Below are 19991 nucleotides of genomic sequence, written 5' to 3' on the forward strand. Positions count from 1 at the left end.
TTTGAGCCACACACTCACTAAGTGTAGAAATTACTTAAATAAATAATAAATAAACTTTAAAAAACATATGTTATTGACTATATATATATGCGTTTATTTCTGGGCTCTATTCCATTGGTCTATGTGTCTATGTTTATGCCAATACCACATTGTTTTGATTACTATAGTTCTGTAATAGTCTGAAATCAGGAATTATGATGTGTCCAGGTTTGTTCTTTCTTTGGCTATTCAAAGTCTTTTGTGGTTCCCCTTAAATTTTAGGATTGTTATTTGTACTTGAAAAATGTCAATGAAACTGATAGTAACTACAATGAATTTACAGATGGTTTTGGGTAATAAGAACATTCTAATGATATTAATTCTTCCAATCCATGAACACAGGATATCTTTCCATTTGTCTGTGTCATCTTCAATTTCTTTCATCAATGTCTTGTAATTTTCAGCATACAGATCTTTCATCTCCTTCATTTAGTTCATTCTTAAGCATTTTATTATTTTTAGTGCTATTACAAATAAGATTTTCTTTTTCAGATAGTTTCAGATAGTATAAAGAAGTGCAACTGATGTTTGTATGATGGGTTTATATCCTAGAATTTCACTGAACTCAATTATTAAGTCTAACAATTTTTTGGTGGAGTCTTTAAGATTTTATTTATTTGTCAGAGAGAGAGAAAGCATGAGCACAAGCAGAGGGAACAGCAGGCAGAGGGAGAAGCAGGCTGCCCACTGAGCAAGGAGCCTGATGTGGGACTCAATCTCAGGACCCTGGGATCATGACTGGAGCCGAAAGCAGATGCTTAACTGACTGAGTCACACAGGCATCCCTCTTTAGGGTTTTCTATATAGAAGATCAAATCATCCATAACAGAGATAATTTTAGTTCTTCCTTTCTAATTTAGATGCCTTTTATTTTCCTTCCTTGCCTAACTAATTTGGTTAAAACCAAAGTGTAGTAGAACAGAAATAGTAAGAGTGGAGTAATCCTTGTCTTATTCCTGATCTTGGTGGGAAAGCTTCCAGCCTGTCACTGCTGAATATGTTAGTTGTGGACTCATCCCACATGAAAACTATGCTACTGTTAACATCCTTATTACCTTTGCACCCTTATGTAAACATTTCTATAGGACAAATTCCAGAAGAGTGAAACTTCTAGGTCAAGAACTATAAACATATTTCAGTGGGCACTGCCAAACGACCCTGGGAAAAAGCTGTAACACATTCTATTCCTACTAACTGCCCATTTATGGTCACAAAAAATAGATACCTAAATCTTAAATCTCGCAAATTTTCTGTTCTCCCTCCCTCAGCCCCTCACCTTTCTTAATGATTCTGTATCTAGAATCTATCTATCTAGAATCTATCTATCTAGAAGGATAGTCATTTTACTACCTCTTTGAGTTAAAAGCTTTGCGAAGTTATTTTCAAACTAAGCTATTTTCAAACATTCTGGTTTTCTAATAAATGCAGTTAAGTTGCAAAATTCCCTCAAGAGATTTATAAGCGGCTTACTATTGCCATTCATTTTGCTAAAGGGTATCCTATTGGATTGTTTATATACTGTATATGGATTTAATACTGTCAGGTAGGAGAGTCTCTTATGGTCTAATTCAGTTCTACTATTTCAGCAAGTTTTTCTTGCACTGAATTTCTAACTACCTTCTTGGGTTCTGTACTTTCCAGACATCAATAACCTTCCTGATAAACTCTTTAAGTCCTTCTAACATAATTCTGCTCTTTTCTCTAAATTGTTTAATCTTTTCACCCGACTTTCCCTGAGAGTATTCCCAGGTCTTTCCTTCATGCCAATAATTCATTTTTTAGTTGGGCTTGTACCCCAGAGAAGGGAGATTTGCACCCCTTAAGATTATAAAATGAATGGGAGATATGCCCCATGACAGACCTTCTTGGCTACTCAGACGCAAAAAGGCACAGAAGAAACATAAATTCCCTCTCTCAGGCAGTTTATATTCTAACAAAAAGAGACTAACAGGATAAACAAATAGCTAGTTAGGTTGTAAGTATATGTGTATATGTGTATGATGTAAGGGGGGGTTTATAATTTTAAATATGGTAGCCAGGAAAGTATTCTTGGAAAATTCAATTGTTTTGTGGGTTTTATTTTCCTATAGATGAGGAGCTTTTTCTGAGGCTTACATTTTCCTTTTTATTTTTCCTTTACAGTATATTTGCCACACCATTTCTTTGCACTTACTCATGTTTAACATGGGAACTGATACCTAAAACTTCTATTTGCTCTCATATAGTATGTGTTATTTCTTCTTGACACCCTTCCTACTTAATCTGATGTCTATTGTTCAGATATAAACAGTATTATTTATATTGTTCTGTTATGCCTTCAGAACTTAGCTAAAATTGAGACTAGCACTGAAGAATGGACTGCATACCTTAGATGGTTTATAAAAACTATTATTTATGAGGGTTGTTTGTGATCCTGTTACATAGATTTTACATATGTTATGTACTTATCACAGCAGCTCTGTGAGGTGGGTGGCATTATCCTGATTTCTAGTTGAAGAAATTGAGTTTTAGTGATGTTAGGTAACTTAACACTGTGGGTGGCAAACCTGTATTGAGATTCAGGACTGTGTCATTTCAACATTGATACACTTTCTACCAGGAGACAAGCCTTCAACTTATTTCTCCACTCTCCACTGGGGTACCAGGGATATCATATTCTCAAGGGTTTTTCCTTAGCTTTCCCAAAAGCTTACTCTTTTAATCAACATCCTTCCAGACTGCAGAGTATTACAGAAACTTTGCAAGACTTAAATTAACTCCTCCTGCTACTACTTCTGGTAGCTGGAGGTAAAAACAATGAAACATCTCAACAAAATCTTCCTTTCAACAAAAATTTCTTTCTTTGGCCATCACTCTTTATAGTTGGTGCTTGAAGCTGAACTTCTTTTTTTTTTTTTTTTTTTTTAAAGATTTTATTTATTTATATGCCAGAGAGAGAGAGAGAGAGCGAGCACAGGCAGGCAGAGTGGCAGCAGAGGGAGAAGCAGGCTCCCCGCTGAGCAAGGAACCTGATGTGGGACTCGATCCCAGGACGCTGGGATCATGACCTGAGCCGAAGGCAGCTGCTTAACCAACTGCGCCACCCAGGTGTCCCGAAGCTGAACTTCTTTGTCTGTTACCGCTAAAAAGTTTCCCCTTCATTTTACCATTTTTACTCAAAGGTCTCAGTTACAGGTTGAATTCTGTCCCCTGCCAAAAAATAAGCTGAAGTCCTAATCTCTAGTACCTTTGACTTGTTTAGGAATAAGGTCTTGGGGTGCCTGGATTGTGTAGTTAGTTGAGTATTCAGCTGTTAGTCTCAGGATCATGAGATCAAATTCCACATAGGACTCCATGCTCAGCACAGAGTCTGCTTAAGACACTCTCTCCCCCAGCTAGAGTGTATTATGCAAGGCAAAATAGGTCAGTCAGAGAAAGGTAAATACCATATGACCTCACACATGTGTGGAGTTTGAGAGGAATGCAGGGGAAGGGAAGGACAAATAAAGATGAACACAGAGAAGGAAGGAATCATAAGAGACTCTTAACTCGAGGAAACAAACTGAGGGTTACTGGAAGGTTGTTAGAGGGGGTGGGGGTTGCATGATGGGCATTAAGCAGGGCACTTGATGTAATGAGCACTGGATGTTATATGTAAGTGATCAATCACTAAATTCTCTTCCTGAAACTAAGAATACAATATATGTTAACTAAATTGAAATAAAAAATAAAAAAACTTTTGTTTTAACTCTATGAACACTCTCTAAGTGGAACACTGCTTGGGGATTTACCTGGATCTGTGCTCCCTCAACTGCAATTCTTTAATACCAAATAAATGCTCATTTGTCCCTAAAAAAAAAAAAAAAAACCTCTCCCTCTCCTCTTCCCAGGCACATGTGCACATGCACTCTTTCTCTGTCAAATAAATAAATCATAAATAAATGAATCTGGAAAAAAAGAAAAAGGAAGGAAGGAAGGTCAGTCTTTACAGATGGACTCAAGATGAGGTCATACTGAATTAATGTAGATGGATACTTACTCTACTACAGTTAATGCCCTTATAAGAGAACATCTGGACACAGACACACAGGGAGAATGCCTTGTTACAACAGAGGCAGAGATTGGACTGATCCAATGGCAATCCAAAGAATGCCAAGGATCACCAGCCACAACCTAAACTAGGAAGAGGTAAGGAAGAATTCTACTCAGGAGTCTCAGAGGGAGCATGGCTCTGCTAACACACCAAGCTCAGACTCCTAGCTTCCAGAACTGTGAGAGAATACCTTTGCAGTTTTAAGGCACCCAGTTTGTGGCAGCCACTCTCCTGAAACAATCTTCTATTTACTTTTTTACCTTCCTGACTCATTTTATTTTAAATTCTTGTTAACAGACTATATAGTTAGACTTTATATTTTTTACCCAATCACGAATCTTATTCTTTTTAAGGGGAATTTAACCAGTTCACATTTACTGAGATCATAATCATCATTGGTCCAATTACTGATAATTCCAGATATTTTTGCCACTACATTAAAAAAAAAAAAAGTCCCATGTGACACCTCAATGTACAGCAGAACAGAGCAGTTAAGAACACAGGTCTCTGGAGACAAAGTTTCAAATCCTGAGTCTAGTCTACTAGCCTCTAAAACCTTGGCAAGTATGGTAAGCAGAATGATGTATACATCCTAATCCTGAAAAGCTGCGAATGTTACCTCACAGGGCAAAAGGGACGCTACAGCTGTAATTAAGGTTAAGGACCTTGAAATGGGGAGATTATCCTGGATTATCCAGGTTGGCACAAACTATTCATTAAGTTCTTAAAAGCATAAACCCTTCCCCGCCTGCAGAGAACCAAAAAGATGACCACAAGAGAAGGCATGGCCCAGAAGTCAAGAAACGAGGAAGTCTCCAGAAGCTTAAAAGACAAGCAAACAGATTCTCTCCTAGAGCCTGCCGACACTTAAGACCCAGTGTTGGACTCAAGACCTTCCGAAATGCAATCATAAATTTGTATTGTTTGAGCCACTGTCAGGGTAATTTACTACAGGAGCATTAAAAAAGTGATATGGGGGGTGCCTGGGTGGCTCAGTTGGTTAAGCATCTGCCTTTGGCTCAGGTCATAATCTCAGGGTCAGGGGATCAAGCCCTGTGTCAGGCTCCCTGCTCAGCAGAAAGACTGCCTCTCCCTCACCCTCTGCCACTTCTCCTACTTGTGCTCTTTCTCTCTCCTTCTCTCTCTGACAAATAAATAAAATCTTTTAAAAAAAAGAAAAAAAAAAAAAACAGTGATACAGGAAGTTACTTAACCTCACTAAGCCTAAGTTTCTTATAACAAGAATAGCACCTACCTTATAAGATATAGTGAGGATTAAATAACATATATAAAGTAATTAGCACAGTGCCTACTGCCGGTAAGTGTGCAATATACATGTTTAAATTGTTAAGTAGTAATAATATAAGTCCAGTTTCTTAAAAAGTAGCAAACTGGATTTATGTGTGGTCATTTCTCCATCAGTCTAAAGGAAAGCTGTATCTCTTCCAGAAAGTATTGTTTAAGATTTATTGCTTGATATAAATCAGAAGAGTGTAAAAAAGCAGATATATATGGTATTCAAAATAAACTCTGTGAGTTTAGCATGGAATAAATGTTTATATTGAAAATGAACATATATGTGAAATGTGGAGCAGGCACTCTGACAAACTGGCCTGGATTGTATGTAAATAGTCACCTAAATATAAAGATTTTAATATAAATGAACATTACAATATTCGGTTAGTGAATTCTTACAACGTCCAGAGTTAACTCATAAGGGTGGTACAGAGTAGCCAAAAAAAAAATTTCCCCCAGTTTTTTTTTGTTTTTTGTTTTTTTAAGAAAGAGTTAGCTTGCATGCACTTGTGCTTGGTCAGAGAGGGGGAGAGTGAGAATCTTAAGCAGGCTTCACACCCAACATGGAGCCCAACACAGGGCTCAATCTCATGACCCTGAGATCATGACCTGAGCCAAAATCAAGAGTTGGATGTTTAACCGAAAGAGCCACCTAGGCACTTCCTCACCTCCAAGTTATATTTAGCCGGTGTTTTCAAGATTCTGATTCAACTTCACTGCCAATGTTAACAGGCTGAGAACTGATAAAGCTGGGTTTTCTTCCTTATGGCTTGATATCCCTTCTTCAGAGATGGCAGATGGAGCAAGAACCACCAAAGGAAGGAAAAGACTGAGTAACAGAGATGTCAGTGCTTTTTTAAAAGATACTTACATAAAAAGAACAAGATTTAAGAACCCATTCAACTACATCCATTACCCAATGTACGTCTAGTAATGAAAAAGAATGCAAAGTGGCTATATACTAATACTCTGTCATTCCCAGTATAATGAGATCTCGCCTGCACAGCTCTAGAGAAGCAGAAACTAGGACAAGGGTTGTTAGGTATGGAATAATGCCCTGTTACATTTGTTTCACATATCCTTTGAGTCACTTATTCTGCTGCCTGAACGAAAACATTCTCATACTTCTCCCTTCTGGAAATTTCCTTGACTGGAAATTAAAACACAACAGTTTTTAAATTAAACACATAAAAACTCAAAACTTACAAACAATCATCTGTGCTTTCTGCACAAAGACTGATAGTTTTCCCATCTCGGCAAACAATCTGCAGCATACAGTCTTTTGGCTTCCCATCTGGAGGCTGAATATCTGAAAAATAAGTAGAATAAGGCAGTATTTATATATTTTGTTTTAAAGGATTTATTCTACCTAACAACTCAGATAAGCAAAAGACCAGTATTTCAGAACATTCCAATAATAAAACATCTTTGCCCTGCTCTACAGAACCAAGCACATGAATCACAACTCTGTTCCAATTAAACTTTCTACAGGAGGGGCGCCTGCGTAGCTCAGTTGGTTAAGCATCTGCCTTCAGCCTGGGTCATGTTCATAGGGTCCTGGGATGGAGCCCCACATCAGCCTCCCTGCTCAGCAGGGAGTCTGCTTCTCCCTCCCTTTCCCTCTCCCCTCACCCATGTGCTCTCTCCTTTCCTCTCTCTCTCAAATACATAAAATCTTTAAACAAATAAGTAAATAAAAATAAATAAATAAACTTCCTGAAGGAAGAACAAGCAGGCCTCTTCTAGAGGGCAATCCATATACTGAAATGTACAGAATGGCCCAGACATTAGAAGAATAAGCCCCAATGAAATGCATTACTGAGCATCAGATAACAAAATACTTTTTGCTTCTATTCACAGGAAATACTAAACTGGATCACTGCTTTAAAAGTGAAAATCATACTTTGCAAGTAGCTCTGTGTACCAAGAAATAAGGTCTATGATATTTGAGCCTAGCATAGGGTAGATATTTCAACAGCTGGCCCATAGATACTTGTGTTTCAAGAACTAACATGCAGGGGCAAGATGTTACAACAATGGTTATTATTAGCAGATAGGCCATTTTTTAACTCTTTATTTCAAAAACTATTATATAGATCAGGATGTTTCGAACATCAATGTTTACTAAAACAGACACTATTCCTAAACAGAAACAGAGCTAATAAACAGGGAAGTCTATATATGCCCTTAATTAGAAATAGAAAAGTCTATACTTATTAAAAATGTATTACTTTAAAATGAATATAAAGAGTAATTCCAGGAAGCCAAGGCATCATGGATTAAGTAACTGACTGGCATCAATAAGATGCCAGTTTCTGAGTAACAAAACCTGTACTACTTAGGGTAGTTCCATCTTTCTTGGGGATCCCAGCAGTCTGGTTGTTCTCCATCACTTTCTCCATAACAGAGCAAGGAATGTGGACTGCTGGGTCTGATTCAGTTGAGAAAATTAATCTGCCCCAACCATATGATTCATGATCCAAGTATATGGGTGCCCACTGTGGTTACCTCCCTTCTTTGATGAAAGATGAAACCCTTCTTTGGTCTGCCAATGAAAGCAAAATGAGAAAGGAAGAGGATTCAACTCCCACCATAAATGGTCAAGGGTAGAGGACAGAAGTGGGCCACAACAGACTCACTTACCCCAACACTCATGCCCGATGCGGATATTGATGCAGTCTACTGGCATATGGATCTTATCCTCAACACTATGCCGAGTCTGATCATCATAATAGATCAGGTGACCATCTGACCACAGGTCAAACCAATTCTTCTTCCAACGCTTCAAAATAGTACCTGGAAAAAATGGAAACCCATTGGTTTTGAGCCAAAAAAGCAAGGACTTCATTCTCTAGTTCACAGAAAACTAAAACAAAGGAAACAAAGGAAACGTTCCTCTGGCCCCCCAAGTATGCATGCATACAGCTGCCCAGAGTCGCTCCATCAAAATGGAGATGAAAGCAGACTCCAATGGCATAAACACCTATGCTATGCCAGGCTACATGCAGCTTACACTAAAGATACTAAGAATGCTGCCAACTTAATAGTCCCCATTTTTTTTAAAAGTTTGATAAAACCTTGATTTTGATAATAAGTGTTGGTGAGGATATAGAGAAAAAAGAACCCTCATATGTCGGTGGAAATGTAAACTGGCAGAGCTACTATGGAAAACAGTATGGATGTACCCCAAAATATTAAAAGTAGAAATACCATATGGACTATGAGAGACTGAGGACTCTGAAAAACAAACTGAGGGTTTTGGAGAGAAGGGGACTGGGGTGATGAGCCTGGTAGTGAGTATTAAGAAGGGCACGTATTGCATGGAGCACTGGGTATGGTACATAAACAATGACTCTTGAACACTGAAAAAAATTAAATTAAATTAAGATGTTAAAAAAAAAAAGGAAATACCATATGGTCTAATAATTCCACTACTATTTACCCAAAGAAAACAAAAACACTAATTCGAAAACATATAGTCACCATGTTTATTGCAGCATTATTTACAACAGCCAGGATAAGGAAGAAACCTAAGTTGCTAAGTGTCCATTGACAGACAAATGGATAAGAAAGATGTGACATTTACAGACAATGAAATATTACACAGTCATAAAAAAAGGATGAGACTGCCATTTGTGATGACATGGATGGACTTAGAAGGTAGGCGTTAAGTGAAATAAATCACACTGAGAAGTGAAATAAATCACACTGAGAAAGACAAAACCACATGATTCCACTCAATGTGGAATCTAAAAAAATAAAATGAATAAACAAACAATAAAAAAAAGAAAAAGACACATAAATACAGAGAACAAACTGATGTTTGCCAGATGGGAGGGGGTTGAGGGATGGGCAAAACAGAGGAAGGATAGTGAGAGATAGAGGCTTCCAGTTATGAAATGAGTAAGTCATGGGAATAAAAGGCACTGCACAAAGAATACAATCAATGATATTGTAATAGTGATATATGGAAATAGATGGTAACTATGTTTGTGGTGAGCACAGCATAACAGAGTTGTACACCTGAAACTAATGTAAGACTATGTCAATTATACTCAAAAAATTTTTTAAAAACAAAAAGTCCTTCATTTTAAGCTAATGAAACATCTAATATTTAATTTTCCATGTAGCGTATCAAAACTTTCCCAGTAGTATATAACTTTGCTAATGATCAGAGAACACTGGACTGTGAAGTCTCTATGTACAAAGTATATAAAGTATATAGAGAAGAGTAAAGCCCTCCTCTTTTGAAAAAATATGTTTGTTTTTTTCTCAAAGAGCTTTCACATATATTCTTCTTTACCGTTCATCTTCCCTTAAAGCCCATGGCGTGGGAGGGTCTCCCTGCCTCAGACAGACACAGAAGCAGGTTCAGACACTGGGTGTACCCACAGCCAGGACACTGACTCCCAACCTGAATGCATCTGTCCTGCTACCTCACACATCCTATCAGTTTAAGGAATTCATCCAATTATTTGTATTCTTGGACTAGGCACTTGACTTTATGAAAATGAAATTTCCCTGTCAGACAAAAAGGAAAACAGAAAGGGCCAAGTCACCCCTACTCCTTCCTCACACCCAGACACTCCTATTACATCCTTCATTCCTGTTAGATCCCACCCTTCTTGGCCATTGTGTACAAACACCATTCCATGTACCTCTCCTTTTGCTCTCCTAGCCATTACTGGTGATAACAAAATATGTACCATATCACCCTTCCAAATTTCTTTTATCTATCAGGCAGCCTCCTTGCAAAAAGGGGCATCCACAGCACTGTCCCAAACTGATAAATAAGTGACATAAGCATCCATTTGATTGGCAGCCCCTTGAGCTATACAGAAACTATCAAACAGAGCTGCCCAAACATATAGACGGGATCACCAGTTTAGGGAGTTCTACGCAAGTATCTCACCTGCTACCTAAGCCCTGACTGCAGACTTCCAATTTAGGCTGTCCTCCAGAGTCCTAAAGGTCTGTGTGGCAATGGCAATAAAAGGAATCCTCTAGACCACTATGCATACCTGTAACCATCTGTGTTTATACCCAGTGAGTATAATAAATCTCACCTCATCTTATTTTATTATGATCAACAGTTCTGGTTTTTGCAAAGGGAAAACCCACAAATTCGAAGATGGGGAAATGGAATAAGTTTTCTGAATGTACATTCAAGACTGCCAATGGACCAAGAAACTAGAAAAGTCTGTACAATTTTTTTTTAAAGATTTTATTTATTTATTTGACAGAGAGAAATCACAAGTAGGCAGAGAGGCAGGCAGAGAGAGAGAGAGGGAAGCAGGCTCCCTGCTGAGCAGAGAGCCCGACGCGGGACTCGATCCCAGGACTCCGAGATCATGACCCGAGCCGAATTTTTTAAAATATATCTATTTTGTGTATGTCACACATAGGCAGTGATGAGAGAAGGGACAAAAAATAGTCAAAATGGTCACTGTTCATTTATGTTGCCAGAACATTTACATTGAGTCATGGTGGAGAAAGGAAAGCTTGTCCTCAAACAAGGACACAGCAAAGCCTAAAAAGAAAAGCAGAGGATATCCAAAGGGCCAGGAAAGGAAGGTACATCCTCAAGGTCTCCACAAGCAAGGCTCTCCACATCCTCTAACAATTTAGGGAAGAATGGAATCACAGAACCCAAAACAAAGAAACTTATATAAAGACTGGGGCTAGACTCCAATATGCCAGGACTTTCTTTTTCAAGCCAACACTGCTCTATCTATTCTTAGAATATAGAACTGTCACAGACCTTGAAAGGACACCTGGTTCAGCTCCAGGTCTGGGAATGTAGAACTAGTGACAGGACAAATAAGCTGAAGGCTTGTCTCCTGGTAGAAAGTGTATCAATGTTGAAATGACACAGTCCTGAATCTCAATACAGGTTTGCCACCCACAGTGTTAAGTTACCTAACATCACTAAAACTCAATTTCTTCAACTAGAAATCAGGATAATGCCACCCACCTCACAGAGCTGCTGTGATAAGTACATAACATATGTAAAATCTATGTAACAGGATCACAAACAACCCTCATAAATAATAGTTTTTATAAACCATCTAAGGTATGCAGTCCATTCTTCAGTGCTAGTCTCAATTTTAGCTAAGTTCTGAAGGTATAACAGAACAATATAAATAATACTGTTTATATCTGAACAATAAACAGTATAAACTATAGCTCAGTTTTTTGGTAAAGTCATAAGTGATATAGTAGTCACTTTTCCCTTAACTATACTCTTTTTAGAAGGACAGCAGAATAATCTGTTTCCTTTTTCTCCGAAGAACAGAGTTGGTTCTTCTTACTTTAGAACATTCCATGAACCTGGGTACCTGGGTGGCTTAGTCGGTTAAGTGTCTGCCTTTGGCCCAGGTCATGATCCCAGTCCTGCATTGGGCTCCCTGCTCAGCAGGGAGTATTTCTTCCTCTCCCTCTGCCCTTCCCCACTCCTCCACCCCCCCACATCCCCTTGCTCATTCATTCTCTCTCTCTCATGCTCATACACTCTCTCTCTCCTTCTCAAACAAATAATTAAAGTCTTTAAAAGAAAATAAACAAAAAACTGATTCTCTTCTGCAGAGTTCTTTTGGAGATCCAAAAGACTAGTTCTGGATAAACTAGTTTTAGTTTATCTAAAAGAAATAAAAATTTTATTTATCTCTCAAATCAAATCTTCATCTCTATAATAAAGTCTCTAGTATTTCAGAATCTTAGTCACTGTTCAATCCCCAAATAAGACAGGTATTTCCCACAGAGACAGGGTTCAGCTTGGTTAGATTCCAGGAGGGCCTCAGGTCAGCCGTAAGTAATAAAGCACCCTAGTGAGAAAAAGAGAAACCAGCAGGTTTCTCTGCAGGTTAAACCAGCAGAGAAACCACGATTCCCTGGTTCCTATCAAGGTTATAACAAAGAAAGAACTCTGTGTGAGCAAAAACACAGTTCACAGAGCTCTAAAAATTAATAAGACTTTGATGTTTGTTTTTAAATGTGATCTGTTTTAGCAAAAGAAATAAACATGTACCCTAAGGCAACACTAAACCCAGTCCAACAGGCTCATCTTCTGTACTTACTCTGTCGCAGCAACCATCCACTTTTCACAAATGCCATTTTTCCACCTATAAAAGAAATAGCCAAGTTCAAAGTTATACCTAGAAAAGAGAATGGCCCATATAAGCTGTTTTTCACTCACAATACTTCTGACACCAAACATGTGAGGTCTTTCTACATTAAAAACCAATTCTCTGAATCTCAGGACAACAACTAGACGTCTACTGATTCAACTCAGTTCTGACCTGGAATTAGCATCAGTTAAGGGTTCAGTTCCCCAAGAGTGCTCCCACTTTAGAAACAAATTCTAAGTCTCCAATATTTCTGACCTACAAATTGGGGGTTCCCACAACCTCTCCTCAAATTTGGTAATTTTGCCAGAATGATTCACAGAACTCAAGAACGTGTTTTATTTACCATTTCCTGTTTCTTATAAAGGATACAACACAGGAAAAGCCAGACTAGAAGAGATGCAAAGAGCATCATATGGGTAAGCCTTCCATGCCTTCTCTAGGCACACTGCCCTCTCCCAGCACCTCCATGTGATCATTAACCCAGAAGCTCTTAGAACCCTGGCTTTAGGAGTTTTAAGGAGGTTGCATTAAGTAGGCTGATTGATTACATTACTGACCACTGGTGACTGTACTTAATCCCCAGCTTCTCCCCATCCCTGCAGGTCCAGGATGGGGCTGAAAGTTCTAACCTTCTAATCACAAGGTTGAGTTCCCTGGCATTTGGCCCCATCCTAAAGTTATCTAGGGGCCCAGCCAGAGTTGCTTCATTAGCATAAGCTTAGATATGGTTGAAAAGGGCTTATTATGAATAACAAGATACTCAGCACCTCTATCTCAGGAAATTCCAAAGGTTTTAAAAGTTCACATATTTCTTGTTTTATCACAAAAATCACAGCCATCTGGTCTAACTGTCCATCCTGACCTCCTTCTGTGTCAGTTGAGGAAGGCACCAAAGCCATTTTATTTCACTGGCCATCTGGCATTTACCTAATACCTCCTCAATAGGGACAATAAAACCCCTCCCCACACCTCCCACTCTAGGCTTTGGGCTCAATACTCTGCCCACCTTACTAAATCTAACACCACTCAACAGACATAAAGCACCCCAGGAACACTAAGATTTAGCTCTGTCAAGGATTTGTGGCTTCTCCAAACATGCCCAGTGTCCTGGGGCTCTGGGGTCCACTGCTTCAGCTTTATTCCTGGTGTGACCAGTTGAATTCACACAGCCCAGTCAGATGTGCACTAGTGTCAACAAGCCAAGTGGCTGGTCAGAACAGAATTCAAGAAGTCAAGAAAGAGTGTGATAAATTTAACTCCATAAAAATAAAAATCTGAGTGGAAAAACAAGTCAAAAAGATTAAGAAAAAACATTTACAACTATATGGCAGCAAAGAGCTAATTTCCTTCACATCCATAGCTCACACATAACAGAAATGACCATCACCCGGCAGTTTACAAGAAAAGGAACCTTAATGAGCAAAACATTTGTAAGATATTCAATTTCTCTCTTAATTCTAGAGACAAAATTCAAAACACAAGTCACAATATTACCTATCAGATAGACACAAATGAAGAAAACTATGATACCCAGAAAGGAGTAAGCAAAATGGCAGGAGTGAAAACTGGTGCAAACCTCTGGGAGGAAGATTTGACATCCATCAAAATTTTAAACGTTCATAAACTGTGACCCAGAAATTTCACGATTACTAGGATTATGCTTCACTGACAGATGTGCAGAGGTCTACCAACAAATCTGTATATTGGCAATGTATATATGTCAATGTTGTGTATAATGCAAAACACTAGCCCCATCCAAAGCAATCCACTTCAGAAAATGGCTCAAAGGGTACCTCTACAAATGACAGATCATTATGCAGATATGAAAAAGGAGGTAGAACAATGTGTGCTGATATCTGCACAATTGTTTTGGGGAAGGAATCACAGAAACTCTTAACCACGTGTATCTCTGCGGAAAAAAAATGAGGCAATGCTGTGTATGTATCAGAAAGGAAGGTGACTAGGGGCACCTGGGTCGCACAGTTGGTTGAGCATCCGACTCGGTTTCGGCTCAATGAGTGAGTTCACGGTTGTGACATGGAGCCCCACATCAGGCTCCATATGCAGTGAGGAGTCTGCTTTTAACCTTCACTACCCACCTTCCCTTTGCACACACAAGTGCTCTCTAAAATAAATAAATTTTTCAAAAAAAAGAAGAAAAAGTGACTATTCAGTCCTATTACACCTTTCTATTAATACTTTTTTAACAATTTCCATGTATTATATCCTTTTTCTTTCATCAACAGATTTTTGGGGCTCCTAGTGGGCTCAGTTGGTAAAACATGCGATACTTGATCTCAGGGTTGTGAGTTTGAGTTCCATTTTGGGCATAGAGATAACTTAAAAATTTTTTTTTGGAATTAAAAAAAAATAGGGGTGCCTGGGTGGCTCAGTCAGTTAAGCACCTGATTTCAGCTCAGGTCATGATTTTGGGGTCCTCGAATCAAGTCCCAAGTCAGGCTCTCCACTCAGTGGGAAATCTGCTTGTGCTGTGTCTCTCTCAAATAGACAAACAAAATCTTTAAAAAAAAAAAAAAAAATAGATCTTACTTGGAGAATTTATTTGGACCATTTTTGTTTTCTACTTTAGCATTTTTAGGTATTCTCTTTAAGGGCTGGAAGGTTAGCAAAACGGAAGAAAAGCCTAAGTGGGCACCTGATAAGAACAAATCAGTCCCCCCACCTTTAATTTTTCCCATGTCTGACTAAATTCTCACCATTCTCCAAACCTTTACAAAATAAGCTACACAAGCTTGGTTCATCCTATACTCCAGCATCTCCCAAATCTCATATATTAAATGTTCTTAATATCCTTGTGATTTCTGCCAACTCATGCTGTCTGTCCTCTCCATGAAAGGAAGTAAGTTTTTCATCTTTCCCATTTTTCTCCCACACACTCAGGTAAACTAGAAATAGAAAGGCAGTCTCTCCCCTTTTTCTGAGTGCACATACATGCTGCTCACTGCTGACTAAAAGGGACTAAGCCAAGTGCCGCTGACTAGAGGGCTAACAGAACCTATCACTGACCAGGAAACCCTCCCTAATCCAAGGCTGTTGAGCAAAATGACAGTTTATTATTTAAACCAGGTTGAATGGTTTTCTAAACCTACAGCAAGAAAAGAAGGGAAAAAAAACCTTGCAGCCTAAAATAATCATTTATTTCAAAACAGACACCATCATATTTTCATCCAACAAATACTGAATGCTAATATGTGCCCAACCTTGTAATAGGCACTAAGGACACAGCAGTGACCAAGCTAAAGTCCCTGTTTTCATGTAGCTTACCCTGCAATAAAAGCAACAGATTAAACTTAAAGATGGGTGATGCAATGTTGTAGACAACATTTCTGTAGTGGTGTTATTACCCCAGAGCATAAATCAGTATTCATTCACGCCAAATCCTGAATAATTATACTAAAGTGTCCTACCATCATCATAACATGAATTCTTAATCTATATTTCATGTGAAAAGGAAGATACCTGGGTATAGACCAAGAAATTATTATGAGGTATTGGTAGCTACCAAGTCACAATACAATACAATAAAATCTGGCTGAAATGCTATCATACAACTTCACTGGTACTTGATCTGTTGGTGGTTATGTAAAAATAGTCAAAATGTCAGTCCTGGGATAAGAACAGTTACATTTACCCAAAGGTCTTTTAAGAACCTGAGACCAACAACTTTACATACCTGCAAATTTAGTAACACTACCGCCCATGAAGATAGGAGTTTAAAAGAGAGTTCATGCTAAAACCTAGAGATTTCCTATTATCTACAAATTGTATAGGTCAGCATCTGAGTTGCCAGATATTATACCTCTATTCTCTTAGTATTACTTCCTGGGAGGTTGGGTTTTACTTTCAGGTACCTGGGTATGTAAACATGAAGAAATAGAAATCAATATCAGGCCATTTGAGAAAAAATTTAAAAAGAAAAAAATATATATGGAGTTTAAAGAACATCCTACTAAAGAATGAATGAGGCAAATGGGAAATTAAAGAAGAATTTAAAAAATATATGGAAGCAAATGAAAATGAAAACACAACAGTCCAAAACCTTTGGGATGCAGCAAAGGCAGTCTTAAGAGAAAAGCACATAGCAATACAGGCCTTCCTCAAGAAGCAAGAAAAGTCTCAAATATACAACCTAACCTTACACCTAAGGGAAGTGGATAATAATAGCAAATAAAGCCTAAATTCAGCAGGAGAAAATAAAGATTAGAGCAAAAATCAATGATATAGAAATTAATTAAAAAAAAAAAGAACAGAACAATGAAACTAGGAGTTGGCTCTTTGAGAGAATTAGTAAGATTGATAAACCCCTAGCCAGACTTACCAACAAGAAAAGAGAAAGAACCCAAATTAATAAAATCGTGAATGAAAGAGGAGAAATCTCAACCAACACCACAGAAATACAAACAATTAAGAGATTATTATGAGCAATTAAATGTCAACAAATTGGGCAATCTGGAAGAAAATGATGCATTCCTAGAGACGTATAAATTACCAAAACTGAAGCAGGAAGAAATAGAAAAACTGCATAGACCCATAACCAGCAAAGACATTGAATCAGTAAACAATCTCCGAACAAAAAAGAGTCCAGGTTTCCCAGGGGAAATCAACCAAACATTTAAAGACAAATTAATACCTATTCTCCTGAAACTATTCCAAAAAACAGAAATAGAAGGAACTTCCAAACTCATTCTATGAGGCCATTACCTTGATCCCAAAACCAGACAAAGACCCCACCAAAAAGGAGAAATACAGATCAATATCCCTGACGAGCATGGATGCCAAAATTCTCACTAAGATACCATCCAATAAGATCCAACAGAATATTAAGAGGATTATTCACCATGACCAAGTAGGATGGATTTATTCCTGGGCTGCAGGGGTGGTTCAACACCAATAAATAATCACCGCATCAATAAAAGAAAGGACAAGAACCATATGATCCTCTCAATTGATGCATAAAAAGCATCTGACAAACTATAGTATCCCTTCTTAATAAAAACCCTGCATCACGTAAGGATAGAGGGAACACACCTAACATCATAAAAGCCATATATGAAAAACCCACTGTGAGTTTCATCCTCATTGGGGAAGAGCTAAAAGTTTTTCCCCTAAGGTCAAGAACACAACAGGGATGTCCACTCTCACCATTGTCGTTCGACATAATACTGGAAGTCCTAGCCTCAGCAATCAAACAAAAAGAAATAAGAGGCATACAAATCAGCAAAGAAGCAGTCAAACTTTCACTCTTCACAACTCTAGAAAACCCAAAAGACTCTACCCCAAAATTGCTAGAACTGATACAGAAACTCAGCAAAGTCTCAGGATATAAAATCAATACACAGAAGTCAGTTGCACTTCTATACACCAATGAAGCAGAAGAGAAAAATTAAGGAATCAATCCCATTTACAACTGTACAATTGTACCAATTTACAAATGTACCAAAATCCCTAAGATATATAGGAATAAAACTAACCACTATAAAAACTATAGAACACTTATGAAAGAAATTGAGGAAGGGCGCCTGGGTGGCTCAGTGGGTTAAGCCACTGCCTTCGGCTCAGGTCATGATCTCGGGGTCCTGGGATTGAGTCCCGCATCGAGCTCTCTGCTCGGCAGGGAGCCTGCCTCCCTCTCTCTCTCTCTCTGCCTGCCTCTCTGTCTACTTGTGATCTCTCTCTCTGTCAAATAAATAAATAAAATCTTTAAAAAAAAAAAAAAAGAAAAGAAAAAAGAAAAAAAGAAATTGAGGAAGACAGAAAGAAATGGAAAAACACTCCACACTCATGGAGTAGAAGAACAAATATCATTAAAACGTCTATACTGTCCAAAGCAATCTACACTTTCAATGTAATCCCTATCAAAAAGCATCAGCATTTTTTACAGAGCTGGAATAAACAATCCTAAAATTTGTATGGAAGAACAAAAGACCCCAAATACCTAAAGCAATCATGAAAAAGAAAACCAAAGCTGGAAGCATCACAATTCTGGACTTCAAGCTGTATTACAAAGCTGTAATTATCAAACAGTACAGTACTGGCACAAAATCAGGCACACAGATCTATGGAAAAGAACAGAAAACCCAGAAATGTACCCTTAACTCTATGGTCAATTAATCTTTGACAAAGCAGGAAATAGCCAATGGAAAAAAGAGAGTCTCTTCAAAAAATGGTTTCCGGAAAATTGGACAGCCACACACAGAAGAATGAACCACTTTCTTTCACCACACACAAAGATAAACTCAAAATGGATGGAAGATGTGGGACAGGAATCCATCAAAATCCTAAAGAGAACACCTCTTTGACCTCTTGCTAGGCACGTCTACAAACGGAGGGGAAACAAAAGCAAAAATGAACTATCAGGGGCTGCCTGGGTGGCTCGGTCGGTTAAGCATCTGACCCTTGGTTTCAGCTTAAGTCATGATCCAGGGATCAAGCCCAACATCCGGTTCCACACTGAGTGCAGAGTAGGCTTCAGATTCTTTCTCCCTCTTCCTCCTCCTCTGCCCCTCCCTGCTCACACTTGAGTATGAGAGCAAGCGCACATACACTCTCTCTAAAGAAATAAAATCTTTAAAAAAAAAAAAAAAAGGAATATTGCAACTTCATCAGGATAAAAAGCTTTTGTGCAGAAAAGGAAACACCAACAGAACTAAAAGGCAACCCATTGACTAGGAAAAGATATTTGCAAATGACATCAGATAAAGGGCTAGTACCCAAAAATCTATGAACTTAACAAACTCAACACCCAAAAAACAACAAATCCAGTAAAGAAATGGGCAGAAGACATAAACAGACACTTCTCCAAAGAAGACATACACAAATGGCCAACACACACATGAAAAAATGCTCATCACTTGGCATCAGGGAAAATATAAATCAAAACCTTTATGAGATACCACCTCACACAAGTCAGAATGGCTAAAATGAACAAGTCAGGAAACAACAGATGTTGGTGAGGATGTGGAGAAAGGGGAACCCTCTTACACTGTTGATGGAAATTCAAGTTGGTGCAGCCACTCTGGAAAACAGTATGGAGGTTCCTCAAGAAGTTAAAAATAGAGTTACCTTAAAACCCAGCAACTGGGGCTGCCTGGGTAGCTCAGTGGGTTAAGCCTCTGCCTTCAGCACAGGCCATGATCTCAGGGTCCTGGGATCCGGCTCTCTGCTAGGCAGGGAGCCTGCTTCCTCCTCCCCGCCCCCTCTGCTTGCCTCTCTGCCTACTTGTGATCTCTCTCTGTCAAATAAATAAAATCTTAAAAAAAAAAAAAAAAACAGCAACTGGACTACTAGGTATTAACCCCAAAGATGCAAATGTAATGATCCAGAAGGGCATCTGCACCCCAATGTTTATAGGAGTAATGTCCACATCAGCCAAACTGTAGAAAGAGTTGACATGTCCAATGACAGATAAATGGATAAAGAAGACCTGGGGTGTGTGT

The 19991-nt window shown here is 38.5% G+C and overlaps 1 protein-coding gene across 3 annotated transcripts in view; it reads right to left on the minus strand.

The window, feature by feature from the left end:
• Window positions 1–19991, minus strand: part of PLEKHB2 (pleckstrin homology domain containing B2) — a 50869-nt gene that overhangs the window by 23385 nt on the left and 7493 nt on the right. For 2 of the 3 annotated variants that reach the window (XM_044242734.1, XM_044242736.1), the window contains exons 2-4: window positions 12484–12528; window positions 8051–8203; window positions 6614–6716 (exon numbers count right to left, since the gene is read on the minus strand). In XM_044242734.1, coding sequence (XP_044098669.1) covers window positions 6614–6716; window positions 8051–8203; window positions 12484–12520 — 293 coding nt within the window. In that variant the 5' untranslated portion in view covers window positions 12521–12528. The remainder of the gene's footprint in view (window positions 1–6613; window positions 6717–8050; window positions 8204–12483; window positions 12529–19991) is intronic. The other variant, XM_044242735.1, reaches the window with a different exon arrangement.

Source organism: Neovison vison, chromosome 3, assembly GCF_020171115.1.
Source record: "Neovison vison isolate M4711 chromosome 3, ASM_NN_V1, whole genome shotgun sequence".
Lineage (NCBI taxonomy): Eukaryota > Metazoa > Chordata > Mammalia > Carnivora > Mustelidae > Neogale > Neogale vison.